The 15,404-nt window shown below is 40.8% G+C and overlaps 1 protein-coding gene across 3 annotated transcripts in view; it reads left to right on the plus strand.

Annotated features, from left to right (window-relative positions):
* Positions 1-15,404, plus strand: part of HEMG2 (Flavin containing amine oxidoreductase family) — a 183,774-nt gene that overhangs the window by 120,213 nt on the left and 48,157 nt on the right. For all 3 annotated transcript variants that reach the window (XM_089999521.1, XM_089999520.1, XM_089999518.1), the window contains exon 11: positions 665-797. In XM_089999521.1, the coding sequence (XP_089855647.1) occupies positions 665-797 (133 nt within the window). The remainder of the gene's footprint in view (positions 1-664; positions 798-15,404) is intronic.

A 15,404-nucleotide genomic window follows, 5' to 3' on the forward strand; every position in this document is an offset into this window, starting at 1 on the left:
GTACATAAAGATCAATTATCATTATGTGAGACAAATACCTTAATGGGATCATCTCATTACCTTATGTTCAATCTATTCATCAGCTTGCCAACTTCTTTACTAAAGCACAACCTACTGCACAGTTTTACACTTGTTTCCAACCATCTCAAGCTTGAGAGGGAATGTGAAAACTTGTAGTAGAGGCATGATTGTCACTGTGTTTCTTGTCTACATATCTATAATTTATTATTAGTGTGGGTATTTTCTTGTTTTATCTTATTCTTCTTATGGTAACCCTAAAACAGAGCATTCTATTGTATATTTTTTATTCTCGAATGAGATACATTCAACTCAAGCCACAAATAGACTTATTTCTTCTATCTTTCTTTCCTCTCACCCCTAATCGATTTTGAGAGCCATGTCTTACTGCCTTAACGTGAATTAGACTACAATAACATAAATTTTGTATGTAGAATATTAAGTGAATGTTTGCATCTATACTTTAGTGGGATGCTCAAATAGTACTTGTGGAAATTAGTTTATATAAAAATGGGGAAATTGTCATTGTGATGGATCATAAATGATTTTGATTATTCCAGCTAAAACATTTGAATTTGTGGATTGCATTAAGAATCATTGTTCGTTATGTTTAGTTTGAGAAAGAATTGGTTTCTTTTCTGATTAGGTATGGCTCCATCATACTTGGATTTATTAAATCGAAAATCTCAAAAAGAAATGAAAGAAAAGGTGATCAGAGTGTTTTAACAGGAAAAAGAAAACATCCACAGGGCTCTTTTTCATTTCAAGGTGGTATGCAGGTAAGTTTGATCATGAGTAATGATATTTGGTTGTTCTCCATTAGATTGGCACATATATTATTCATCTAGCTGATCAGTATTTATGCATTGTTGATCTATATTCAACCATTGAAATTCCATTGATTGGATATATGTTGTACTTGGCGGTTAATCATTATTCTTGCACAAAAATACATTTTGCCATTATAGAGACCTATTAGCAATGTGCATGTGTCATGGTTGTTTTACCTTGCATTTAGACATTGCTACAAGTATGTTATTACTATTTCAAATGTGCATCTAACCTTCTTTTATTAGCTCAAGTCCCTAAAGCATTGGGGAAGTTAACAACTCCAGTCTATTAATGTAACACCCCAACTCGACTCGAGGGGATTTTTTTTAGAATACGATGGAAGACTTTTTCAAACCAATTCAAAACCATCCCCAAACTCGGGCACGTTACAGAGTTAAAATCAAACCATACCATAACAATTTGAATATTACAAAAAGATTTCATTATTTCATAAATGAAATTTCAAAGTTTGTACACAAAACACCAAAAAAAAAAAACAGTAGTACAGTCTAGTCCAACACAGCAGTCCTCGTGTCCCTCGATATCCGTTCGTCTATTCCCGTGGAGCTGAAAAGAGAAAAGAAACGAAGCGTGACAATTCTATAAACCCTTACTAGGTCTTAACAAGCAAACCATTCATGCACTCTCAAACATACCATACACGCATACATTTTTGCATACTTAAGCATACAATCTTATGCAAATATCTATGCATAAATAAAGCATACAACTTACGTATATCTTTATGTGTAAGTACATATATAATTCAAACATATAATCATATGTACCTATATTCACGCATTTATGTGCACTGGTCATTCGAGCATACACTTACACTCACATGCAATCCGTGCATGCAATTAAGCATGCAATCATGTAGATATCAATTTAAATGTATGAGCATACTCATAAACAGTTTATGGATACAATTATATAGACATGCCATGACGTACCTCATGCATAAGTATTTTTCTTTCTTTCCATTACCTTTCTTTTACAATTCATGCAACGCTTACAAACATAAAACTTAAATTTCATCATCTTACCCCCGGGCACCACGCTTGGTCAACTATGGGTACTCAAGCCTCTCTGGGGTGTTCATTCACACAATTGGTAATGTTTACATTTTAATCCTCATGAGAACAAGAGACTAGCACCAGAGTCATCGTTACGTTGTCACTCGGATTAGAACATCGTAGGCACACTACTATTCACATACAGTTGTAGCTCAAACTCCACCATGTGTATCAGAGCACAAAGTCCCCTTAATTTGCCGTGGTAGGGGAAGGGTTCACATTTGACCCAACGGGACTGCCTTAGTTCACGTTCGACTGGACCACAATTCTCATAGGGTTAGTGTAGACGCATTTTCACTTTTGACCTACTTGCTCGACCTCAATAGTATGAGCCAATGTTACCTCATCTTTCAAAATGACATATAGTGCAATTTTCTTAATTTTCAAGAACTTCTCAATGCATGTCATTTCACATAGTAAATGTACATGCTAGGCAATATCCCGTCAACAGTTGCACTCAGGTTAATACCCATAAATTTTATACTATGACTCAACACCCATAAATTCATATCATTCATTCATGCATTTCATGCATCACATCATATTCGACACACATGCATATTTCAACTTGAATGACTTTTTCTTCTTTTTTCTTCTCTCTTTCTTTTCCTCTTACATTCTTCTTCCTCTCTTCCTCATGGCTGATAGCCGAAGAAGGGGGAAAGCGGAGACACAAAACAAGGGGTGATAGAGCATTAGCGACGGCCTGTGCCGGTGACGGGCAAACATCGGCCAGAGGTGGCCTTGTTGGGTCCCATGTAACAAAAAAAAAACAGAGGGGAGAGAGACAGAGGTGTGGGTTCTCGTGAATAGGGGAGAGAGAAGGGGGGTGGCTAGCGGTGGGTTGTAGCTGGTGGTGGCACGGGGACAGGGATGCAGTGGCGGTGACGTGCGGTTTGAGGTGGTGGTGGTGCCGAGTGAAGGGAAAACCAAGGGTGAGAGGGATGACAATGGCGGTAGGGGGGTTGTGATGTGTGGCCGGCGGGAGAGGCTCCCTAGCGACGGCGTGAGACGACGGGAGGGTGGTTCCGACGAGTGGGGCTATGGTGTCAGCAAACAAGAGAGAGGGGGGGAGGGTGATTTATGAAGGGAGGGAAGAGAGAGAACAGAGAGAGTGAGATAATGAGAAGAGAGAGTGAGAGGATAAGGGAGAGGGGTGTCATGTAAAGAGAGAGAGAGAGAGAGAGAGAGAGAGAGAGAGGAAGTTGCCACGTGGCAGCTCCCCATAGATTGGGGTCCCCTCCATTGGAAAACCCTAACCTACCCCTCCACAATTCTTAAATTTCTTCCATTTTTACTCCTCATTCCTAAGTTTCTTTCGTAAATGCCCCTCTGGGCTCGGGTCATTTAGATCTCCATCTAAACCCTGCATACGTACTCGACCCGCTTCGATCAAATGGGTTTTTTGGATCCCCGGTCGATCTGAATCCCGTACGGATCGATCCTATGGAGTCTGCATCGCTCTATCTTCGGTTCAAACCAGATATCGGGTCTGGTTCATTTCAACCTGCATCGAACCCAAAGTTGGCAAGTTTGGGTATGTAATATCGTGTTTTTTCACGCTTAGCCAAATTATGATTTTTCGAAAATTTGGCTAAGTCTGAGAGAAAAATTGGTTGGACCCCATTATTTAGACCGATGTTTTTGAGTGTGAGCCTGACTCAGGTCTCATTTACAAGGTCGAGACGAGCCAATTGAAGCGTAAGAAAGAGTTTTATTTTCAACCTTTAAATTCAAGTGAAATTTGAGTGAAATTTGGATTATTTTTGGGCAAAATTTGGAATTTGATAGCAGTGTAATATGTCGTTGGATTCGTCTCGAAATGCTGAGCGCAACGATATGTTACTTTGCTGATTTCGAGTTTCGGTTGACCCGAAAATCCCGTTTTTACAAAAAGGGAGCAGTTTGTTAAACTGGATCCGGATTTGGATCGGATCGTACCCGATGGGTTTGACCCAAATTAATATGGACAATCAAGCTCTATAGCCAAGACCCATATTAATCTGGATTTGGTCCAATCCGAAATCCACTTGGATTTGTGGAGTTGGATTTGGATATTAGATCTGGATCCAGATCCAAATCCATGCCCAACATATTTACAGCTTTAAATTAGAGTTAATTAAGTATAAAAAGTCTTCCTAGTCAATTTGACTATTTTTGAAAGCTTTTGAACAATTAATAATTAATAAATACTTAATAATTATTTATTTAATTAATTAATTTTATTAATTCCGAGTTGGTAATGGGGGCTGACTAGGGTTTCCTAAAATGGGACCTCGTGCTTACCTAAGAGGTCTTGAGAGTTTTTAAGAAATAAGGTTTGAAAATAAAATATATAGAATTTTTCAAAGAAGTCAAGTTTTAGGAAATGGATGTTTTTGAAAAAGGGCAAGAAAGAAGAGGGTCCAAGAGGGAAACCCACATTCTCCAGTCCATCTAAAAAGGGCTGGAGAAGAGGGGGCGTCACCCCCTCTTGACTCTTAAACAAAAGAAAAAAAAAGAGAAGAAAGAAAGAAAAGGAAAGGAAGAGAGAAAGAGAGGAAAGGAGAGAGAAAGAGAAAGAGAAAGAAAGAGGGAAAGAGAGAAGGAAAAAGGAAGAGAATAAGAGGAAGGAGGAGGTAGAAGAAGAGGAGGATCCAACCATCCATTAAGGGGTTTTCCTCGATTCCTATAAGGTACGGGTCTTCTCTTTTGAATCCAAATGAGAAATCGAATGCCGGTTCGATTCTATGCAAGATTTAGATGTAAATCCTTTAAAAAAATGAGTAGATCTATATGTCTACTCTATAATACATGAAAGAGGATCTATGGATCCTTTTCCATGGATTCATTTTTTTTTATTTCATACATCCTTAAAAATAAATAAATAATAAATTTCTGTGTATGCCTCTTTCATCCTAAAGCAGAATTTATTTCATGGAAATGATAGCATATATAGCACCTCAACTACTTCAGTGTACCACAACAACAAGTCACATAGAGACATGTCGAGTCATGGGATACTACACAAATATGGAGTATAGACAGAGACATGTTCTGAAAATAAAAGACATGAACATGCTTACAATGGAATTATAGGAAAATAGAAAATATTGTACAATGTAAGAGTATATCTTCGGATATAGCAATGTAAGGCCCATATTCACAAATATCATCAGTTCATTCTAATGACAGAATATGAAAACAAAAGTAGTAATTGACAAGATAAATGAAGTGACAAGCATGGTATTGACTATGTCCATCACATGTTTGATCGTGTACAGAAGTGCATGTTATATCCAGTCACCAGGTGCAATGTTGTGTTGCTACATATAAATATGACTGTGTCCATGGGAGAGTGTTCTCAACTCCCAAAAGACCTTGTCACGAAGACTTAAATACTTTATAATGATAGAGAGATGGATAAAAGCACTTTATAAAGGCAATTTTATCTCTAGAAATTTTAATTTTTAACAACTTCAATTTCTAAGATTTGACTAACATTCCCATAAACAAACATGAGTACTTCTAGATTGCCTTTTAATTCTCGCAAACATTCCGCTCCTGTGCTAAAGCTACTATTGTCAATGTCGCCACTAACAGATCTGGCATGAACTTGAATCAGCATATGCATTGTTTATGACAGCGAAATCTGTTAATACGGGTGTGTCTAGGTATGTATATCCATTTAAAGGGCTGGCTGGCAGCCCAGCCGAACTAGGTTTGGCTGGCCTGTCAGACCTTGACACTTCATCCTGGCCCAACCATTTGTTGGCTGGGCATAATGTTTAAAAGGCTAACTGATAATATATATGTATATATATATACAAGATTTTGTTATAAAATCTGGTTTTGAAAGAGCCCCAGCCAACTTACTGTTGGCTGGGCAACTGGCCCTAACAGGGCCCAGTCAACTGGGTTGGTTGGGCCGGGTACTTTAAAAAAAAACAAGAGACATATGTAGACTGACTGTAACGACCCCAACTCATATCCCTTGAAAATGCGGATTTTTTTTTTAAAACCATTGTAGAAATATTCCCAAAGACCGGGGCCTTTACAGTTCTACTCTCAATTGGATAAAACAACCAACCACAAGAGACCTTACATTTATCATCCAAACCAAACTTTTATTGAATAATTAATGATAGTCTCGAGACAATTTGCATAAGGAAATTCAAAGTGCATGAATAATTAAATGTAAATTAAAAGTAAGGAAAAACAAAGCCACACTGTCTATCTGTGAAACTGTCTAGCAAACGTGTAACACTCATAGCTCTCTCAGAAGCAAGTCGCTTCACTGATCACCTGCGACTGCGAAAACCACAAAAGTAGGGGTGTCAGAAATCCAAGGAATTCTGCGTACGAATCCCTTTAATGAAATAAATGAGCATAACGAATACAAATAAGAATTCATGCAATAACTTAGAGGTAAGCAATTATGACAAATTAATAATTTGATTAAGCATTCATGCAATAGAAACAATTATTAAGCATGAGGAGACATTTAATAAATAACAGGGATCACGACTTAAGCAATAAAATCATTTAACATGCATTATAGATCAACATTATGTATTCACCAACATTTAACAGTTAAGAGAACAAGTAAACATGCATGATCTAATGTATAGCAGGAATATGCATGACTTCAGTTCAATGCATTAGTAAATTATTACCTCTTATTAGAATTTTCTTTTCATATGCATATGTCTATTAAATGCACACAATTTAAGTTCATTTTTTTAATTACCGTTGCTCGCGGATATACCAAATGGGTAAAATCTCCGAGGTCAAGTTAGGTTCCTAGGGTAGCTTAGTGATCATGCATAATATTCACATTTTATTAATCATTATTTATGCATGATTCATGTTAAAATCGCTTTAAAAAACCCAGTTTTATCGTTAGTTTCGAGAAACCGCATTCAATTGAATTTTATCAGAAAATCATATTTTTCAAAGCTTTCCCTGTATTTTTAGTGTTTTTATTAGATTTAGAATTTCTTAATTGTAGTTTAGTTAGCTTAGGTTGGTATTAGCTAATATTTAATTACTTTAGTAAGTTTCGATTTTTAGAAAAACATGTTTTCATAAGAAACCTTGTTTTGGAAATTATCGAAAATATTCAGACTCTTTTGAAAACATTGTTTTAACCTAATTAGGCTTATAAATAGTAGTTTAGAGGGCCGGGAAAAACGTTTTTCCAGCAGTCTCTTGCCTCCCCTTCTTCTTGCCTCCCTTTTCTCTCTCTCCCTTGCTTCTCCCATCTCTTTTACCAATTTCTTTCTCTCCTTGTTCTTCCCTTCTTCTTTTTCTTCAAGCTTCGAACCCTTTTGTCATCGGAAACCTCTTCCTCTTCGTCGGGGCAGCGTGAATGCAGCTGGATTGACCACCTTCTCTTCTCAACCCCTCCATCAGAAGCAGATCGTATGGTTTGTTTCTTTTCCCCCATCTCCATAGCTTAGGATCATGGCATCACATGCATCATAGTTAGTTTTTGTTTTTATTTTCATCACATATTGCATGATTTGATCTTGTTTTATTTTCAACATATAGTTTTTATTAGATCTGCATGCATTTTTGTATTAAACTTGTAGTTCATTGATTAAGGCATTTGATGTTGATAGTGATTTTTACTAAAGTCGATTTACATGTTATAAATAGGTTAACAACTAACATTTTTTTTTATTGGTAAGCATCGCGTATGATGTTATTAAGTTCTCTATTGTTTAGATCATTCAACCTGCAACGTCATTGTCTTTATTAGTCTTATTGGTTAACTAGTTCTTATTACTTTTTTTATTTTATTTTTTTTATATCCAACACAGCGGTTCACGCTATGAAGGATTGTTTTTAGCAAGACAACGTCAAACATGCTATCGCGTGTTTGACGCTGTCAAAACACCAGTAAGCTTGAGGCTGCATCGTTGATAGTTCTTTTTTTTGCTGAGTGTATATTTGATTGAGTTGACTTAGATTGTTGTAGTCTTAACATTAACGTTTTTCTTTTAGGTGTGCATATTTCATTAGTTTTGTTAACGTGTTTTATTTTGCAGGTAGTTTATTTCATATTTGGCTGCAGTTCATAGTTATTTACTTTATTAGTTATTCATCTCATAGTTAGTTATATGTCTATGGTTATAATGCTCTTAGGGGCTATTAGATAAGTACCAGCGTAGGGAATTAACGTCTTGTGTGCCAGTCAACTAATCATGTATTCAGTTGTGTTTTTTTTTATTTAACTAGCTATAGTCAGTTTGCTACATGCCACTATTTTAAGTTCATGTGATGATAAATTTGGTTAGTCGATAGTGTTTATTCACGGGTTTTTTTAGTTAAATAGTTAGATGGTTTAATGTGTTTTAGGTTAGGCTGGTTTGAAGTCGTTTTAGTGGTTGTTTGAAATTCACGTCTTGCATTCGTTGTCTATAGTATATCTAGCTGCAATTTATTTGTTATACATCGGCTATTTACTTTATTAGTTATTCCATCTATTGTGATTTCAAGTATTACATGAATTTATTAATGTTTCATTAGCCATTTAGTTCATATAGTATTGATTTATTTGTTTCTGAGACTGTTTTTCATGTGCAACTTTCTTTCTTATATGCTTAGTTACACAGTTGTTAGGTTGTTATGCTATTTTGTCTTTAGTGTTGTAGTTAGTATAAATCATGTTCTTCCTGATTTTCAAGTCTAGAATTAGTTTAGTTTTCTTCGTTCTGCTGTGTTTTGTGTTTTTTATTCTTGCAGGGAAGCGTTTGGAGAGTGCGGTAGAGCCCTTTTCATGGCCTAAAAGTACCCTCTGAGGTCCCCTCAAGCCCTCAGAAGTGCCCTCAGGGAGCCCTCAGAAAATCAAAAGTTCAAGAAAACAAACATTACCTAAAGAAGGAAGGACAAAAGGGAAGCAAATCAATTCAGAAGAAGGGAACACAAGGGGACAAGGACTCAAGCACTGAAGACCTTTCTTTTAGTTTTAGATTAGGTTTTTATATTTTATTTTATTCAATTCAATTCATTTGGGGTCTGTAATAAGCCATTTTATTATTTCGTTTAAGCCCTCTGTGTAGGGCAGTATTGTAAAGCTCGTTTAAAAAAAAAAATCGAACACGTGTTGCGGTTTGCCCGTCATGTCGGATCCGAGCTGGACCCGGACCCGAGTCCGAGCCCGATCGGGCTTCTCGAACGATCGAGAAGCCTGTGTCTTTTAAAAGACACAAGCGCCTCGGGCGAGGGGCAAAAGCCCTTGCCCCTTCTCTCTCCACTTCATCTCTCTCGTCTCCTCTCGTCCCCCGCGACTGTTGTCGCCGACGACCGTTGTCGTAGGCGACCACCCGCCGCCGGTCATCACTCCTTCCTCTGCGGCCACCGACGACCAGAGCCGCCCTCGTGTCGCCGACTTCCCTGTCTCCTCTTGTCTGACTGTCAGCTGTGCCAGAGCCCCCGACGTCAGAGTCTCCTTCTCGTCGCCTTTCCCAACTCGCCATCGTCGGCGAGCACTGCCACCTCCGACAACCTGTCGTCGGCAACAGCCTCGTCGGTCCTCCCCCTTTTTCTCTCGTGTTGGGCCGACACCACCCAACATCGGAGCAACCTCGACGCTGGCTACGCCTTGCCAGAACCCTATCCTCGGTTCCCCTTCTCTCTCAGCTTCCAGTCTCCTCCCCTGTCACCGCCTCTTCTCTCATGACGGTGGCCTCAGCAGACAACCCGACGACCTCGTTTCCCCGGCGGCACTTGCGATATCTTCGACGACCTCCTGTTCGACCGTCGACTGCGTTAGATCAGCCTCGACGTTGGCTACGCCTTGTCGGAACCCCGACGCTGGCGACTCCCCTCTGGTAACTCTCTCTCCACTCTCTTTTTTCTCGTTGGAGACGCCGGCAGGAGGTCCCTGACCTCCTTTTTTACCCCACCCCTTTTTCTCGTTTGGTGGTGGTGGACCAGAGCCACCATCGTGGGTGGCTCTGGGTCCACCAGGACGGTGGTGCCGAGCACCCCTCCTCGCTGTCTCCTCCGTTCTTGCCCTTGACCCTCCGTTCTTCGTCACCCTTAAATGATTATATGCATGAAAAATAGGTATTAAACAATATTAGATTTGTACTAGCATGCTTTTACTTACACATTTTCTGAGCAATACATGCATACACCATGGCTTTCATATGTGATTTCATGCATGTAATAATCGTAATTTTGTTATTTGTTTGAATTTGTTTTTATTATAATGCGTAAATTATTTGATTTGGGCCTGAGATCCAAGTTTTGGTCTAGGACCCATAAAAGAATCCATAGATAGAAATACATATAATATCATGTAAACCTATTAGAAAAAAAAGAAATATTTAAATAAATAATAATATATATAATATAATATAATAAACATAGGAAATATATGTATAACTCAAGGATCCACTGTTGGATCCATTCGGATCCAACTTGTGGATCCTCATCGTATGGGTGAGGCTCGAACCCAACTATATATTGGTTTTCGGGTCTCGGGTCACGACTCGGACCGCGCCCCGCTTAAAAAATAATAAAAATAAAAGAAGGTAGGTAAAGGCAACCCGATACAGGTTGCCCGATAAAAAGAGAGGGTTAGGGTTCAGAGTGAACCCTAACCCCGCAAAAAAGAAATCACAATGGGGAGGGGGGTCAGAGCGCAGCCGCTGGGAGGTAGGTCGTCTCCTCCCTTTCCAGGCTTTCCCCTTTCAAAAGGGGGATCCCGAGTTGGTTCCCCTCGCTCTACTCTCTTCCTCCCTCTCTCTATGTCGACCTCGACTCTCGCTGTCCCTCTATCTCTTGGCTTCTCTCTCTCTTCCTCTCGGAATCCCCTTCACGGCACTGGAGCAGTCGAGGACGGTGGAACCACTCTCCTTCTCGCAACAGCCGCAACCCCCAAGCGTTGGATTTTTGAGGTATGGGTTTTTCTGTAACGCCCCAAAAATCCAGGACTTGTAACTTTTTTAGAAAAGTTTAGAAAGCTTTGAAATCATACAATAATCAGAGTTTAAATAATACTTCAACGAAAAATGATATTTTTAAAACCACAAGTCAATGGACCTTGAGCACATTACAGCGTAAACTTTCCTTTTGTTAAATCCCGCACAACCATTGAAATCAAATGGTTTAGAAACGGAGTTTCAATAATTGAGATTTCGTTTGTTGAAACCAAGAAGAAGCTTACTAAAACAGTTTTATTAACTCACGGTTTAATAAAAGAGAAATTTTGAAACACACTTTATACCAAATTTACCAACATATCCTCAGGAGCGAAACGTCAGGGAAAGAGCTCTATCTTGATCTCATCACGTCATCGTGCCATCGCAGACTGTATCACCTATACATCACCTGCCCATAAAATGGGTCAGTTTCACTAAAAACTGGTAGGTGCACAGACAGGACAATATAGAACATAATTAAGCAGAATAATTTAATATGTCAAATAGACAGGCAATAGCAATTTAATTTCAACAGATTCACAGAGCAACTATCATGAGCACAATGCTAAAATTATTACAAGCATTTTACTGGCACAAGTAGGCTAACTATTATAAGCAAAGCACTGCACAAGAAAGTTAACTAGCCAAATACAATGCTTCATCAACCACACACCCATTTCCATAAGTATTGAACCTGTTGTACCCTATAACTTTCATACGTGTATAACTGAACACATCGTGTAATCGAATTTAAATTATGTTTCGATATTAACTGGCCAAGCGGGTACGCACAAGGCACAACTCTAGAAACAGCCTAGACTGATCCAGGGGTTTATTATGCTATGTATTTTATGATAACCCGGATAGCTGACTAAGTCCGCACCTAAGGGGACGGTCGGTGACCAAGAGAGAAATCCCCAAAGCAGCATAAACAATGGATGCATCCCAAACATGGAGAGCTACCACCTAGGATAATTATGGTAGTACCATTCTCCTAACTCCGATGATTGGGGAAGCCGAGTCTTTTGCTCGTAACTGCCATTAATGGCCTGTCCATCGAAGTTTTGTACCTTCCTGTCCTCTCTCCTGACAGGAGTCAGCGATTCGAATGAGTACATCAGGGGTAGTTAACTGAAGACCCATTCTACATACTTTGGTCTTTCGACCAACTCGAGTATCTTGCCGGTGAAGGCGAAAACATAACTTATTTTGGTGATCATAACATTTTGTTATTTGCACTCATCGAGGTTGCCACAACCTACTCATCCAATCATCGCAACGTAAGAAGACGTACTTGTCAAAAAGTACGGTCGTACTTGTCAAAAGTACAACTACGATGAAAGGGAAATGGTTCCACAAAAGAAACCCCAACAGATATTATCTGCAAAAGAATTAATACAACACATCCTGGCAAGATAAGTCTTGAATTCACTTCAACATTTTTCATATTTCATGATTCAAGGTCATCTCGGATCTCTCGTCCGATCAACAAAGTACTTAACATGTTGCACATGTCTAAAAGTACGCTATACTGAACCAGGGAGGTGTGTGGGCTTCTCAAAAGAAACACCCAACACACAACTTCATAATGATCCAAAGAATAAAGGAGTGCTCATTTGACACGATTCCTCCTTAAAAGCCATAATGCCACATTGAGTAATTCACACAAGGCACATCACTATCAATCTTGCATCCAAAATTTATCTTAATATCGACATGATTCGCACGACACGCAACACTAGGTTTAATAAATAAAGAATGGGTCCTTCAACAGAACCTCACTCGATCATAGGCTCCTGCCCCCAATCGGGGTTATTCAAATTGAGCCACAACTTGAATGGAGGTCATAAACCATTTCTCCCAAGTGTGTAGACTTGGGAGGGCCCAAATGTGACTTCGCAATCCTGCAAGACTTAATCATACTTTGCAAAAGTTGTGCATTTTGAAGAGCACCGGGTTCGCAGAAGGAAACTCGTTTTTAGAGAACTGAAATGCACAAGCACAACTTCTAGTGTTTTGAAAACAAGTGAAATCAAGATGGGCACAAGACTACATTTATGTAGGTACATATTTACCATAAGTGTCAACATATGCAGGTTATAACATGACGACAAACAACTCTCGACTTGCGATGCCGCACCTCGAGCAAAAAGCACATAAGTAACACACAAGGTACCAAAACCATAGCTTAGCCACTTAGATAGACAAACACATAAGGTCATAAGTAATACATGAGACCCGAAGTCGTACCTCACTTAAAGGAAACGTGCAGGCAAAAAATGTATGCAATCAAACAATGGCATAGGTATTGCAAGAAGTACGAAACCACACCTCAAATTCATAAACAACTACACAAAATAATAATCGAAGAATGAAATTGTACCTCGACCCATGAGCATGGAAACAAGAAAATATGAACTGCAGAAGCAATATAACTCTAAGCATGTCTAGCATGGGCATCTTAATTATTTCAACTTAATTAAGTTCATTTATTACCCTTTGTGCGACTTTACCCTACCTCGGGATGTCGTGCAGCTGCGTACGTCTACGGGTGTGGATGATACGAGGGTCGGGCCGCAGAGCGCGAACTGGACTCGTTGCGTAAATCTGCAAGAGTGTGAAATATTCAATTATGCTAATATAATTAATGGTGAGACGGGCGCAAGGGTAGGATTAGGCGGCACAGAGTGATCCTTCGACGACAACAGGGCGACAGGGAATGAGCCACTGTAAAAAACAGCGAGGCGGCAGGGGGCGAGCCCCCCCACAGACAGCACTGAAGCGGCAGGGGTCGCACCCCTGCCGACGACAGCGAAGTGGCAGGAGGCGAGCCCCTGCCGACAACAACGAATCGGCAGGGGGCTAGCCCCTACCGACAGCACTGAAGCGACAGGGGTCGCACCCCTGCCGACGACAGCGAAGTGGCAGGGGGCTAGTCCCTGCCGACAACAACGAATCGGCAGGGGGCTAGCCCCTACCGACAACACTGAAGCGGCAGGGGTCACGCCCCTGCCGACAGCACTGAAGCGACAGGGGTCGCACCCCTGCCGACGACAATGAATCGGCAGGGGTCAAGCCTCTGCCGACGACAGCGAATCGGCTGGGGCCGAGCCCCTGCCGTCCGGCGAAAGGACGATGGCAGGGGGACAAACCCCTGCCGAAGAGAGAGAGAGAGAGAGAGAGAGAGAGAGAGAGAGAGAGAGAGAGAGAGAGAGAGAGAGGCGAGGGGGTGTCGTAGGGGCCATTGGCCGCTGCCGACACTCCGGCGCACCCCAAAAGAGAGAAGGCGACGACAGGGGCCCTGTAGGCCCCCTGTCGGGTCTCCAATGGGCAAGGAGGGAGGTGGGAGGGCGCGGCAGAGGCCGTGCGCCGCCTGCCGGCGTCCTGGCGAGGTGACAGAGAGAGATGGGAGGGGGAGGAGGAGAAGAAGGTGGAGACGGCGTACCTGGAAGGAGAGGAGGCGAGGTGGCTGGCGGTCGGCGGCGTGCGCAGGGAAGGAGGAGGCGTCGGTCGGGGTTGCCGGCGAGGTTGTCTTCCGCAGGGAACAAGAAGGGGGGCAGGGCATCGATCCTCCCCTCCCGCAACGCTCTTAAAGTGCTCGGGGAGGGGTGACAAAAGGCGAAACCCCGATGGGTTTCCCTTATTGGGTCGAATGCGCATTGGGGGGTGCGGCGCACAGGAGAAAGACCTCCTGTGTCGGGTTTTAAAACCCTAACGACGATGGGCTCGGGTCGGGTCCGGACCCGACCCAGCCCGGGTCCGAAATATTTTTTTTTTTAATGCGGGTTTTACATTTTCTTTTGGCTTGAATAGGAAAAAAAAGAACCTAAATTTGATTTAGGTACTGTTTTAAGGAATCCCTAAAAAAAATCTGAATATTTGTTTCCTATGCTTGAGTTATGAGAAAACAGTATCTTCTATAGTGTGGGTGTAGTGGGTTCTTCCTGTTGTTTTTCAGTTATAACTTTTTCTCTGAATTTGCGGGAGGGTTCGGTTTATTAATGCATGTGCATGCCGTGTTTTGATCGACGGTGGTATTGCTGTATGTCGGGGTGCCACATTTGTTGTTCACTGAATTTCATTTGTATGATCCTCAATTTCCCATAATGATCCCCTCTTCTGCTTGGATTTCAATTTTCTGTGCCTACCATGAATGCATGATGAGATTGGCAGAAGTTGGTGCGAGGGTTGTTCAGTTTCTGATAAACATTAACATGCCTAGTGTGTCCCATTCGTTGCCAAGTCAGAGTTGGGTGCTGCGAACTTCCACATTCCCTTCTTTTTCTCTATTTGTACATAAGCTATCTGTTATTTTCTATTGTAATTTTTAGTTTTTGAATATTGTGTATGAATATTCCATGACATAAGGATGCCGGGGGGTAGTGTTCTGATTTGCGCCGTTACAATGTGGTCTCGCCATCATCTTACCTTATCAATTATTAATTTGCATGTTGCTTGGATCTCTTCCTTTGGATATTGGGTACACTATTTAATCAATACTAAAGTTTATCTAAATCTTGTTTTTCATGAATCACTAACACTAAGTTCCTCTTATTGAGGATTA

This window comes from Nuphar pumila, chromosome 3 (assembly GCF_984573655.1).
Source record: "Nuphar pumila chromosome 3, dmNupPumi1.hap1.1, whole genome shotgun sequence".
NCBI lineage: Eukaryota > Viridiplantae > Streptophyta > Magnoliopsida > Nymphaeales > Nymphaeaceae > Nuphar > Nuphar pumila.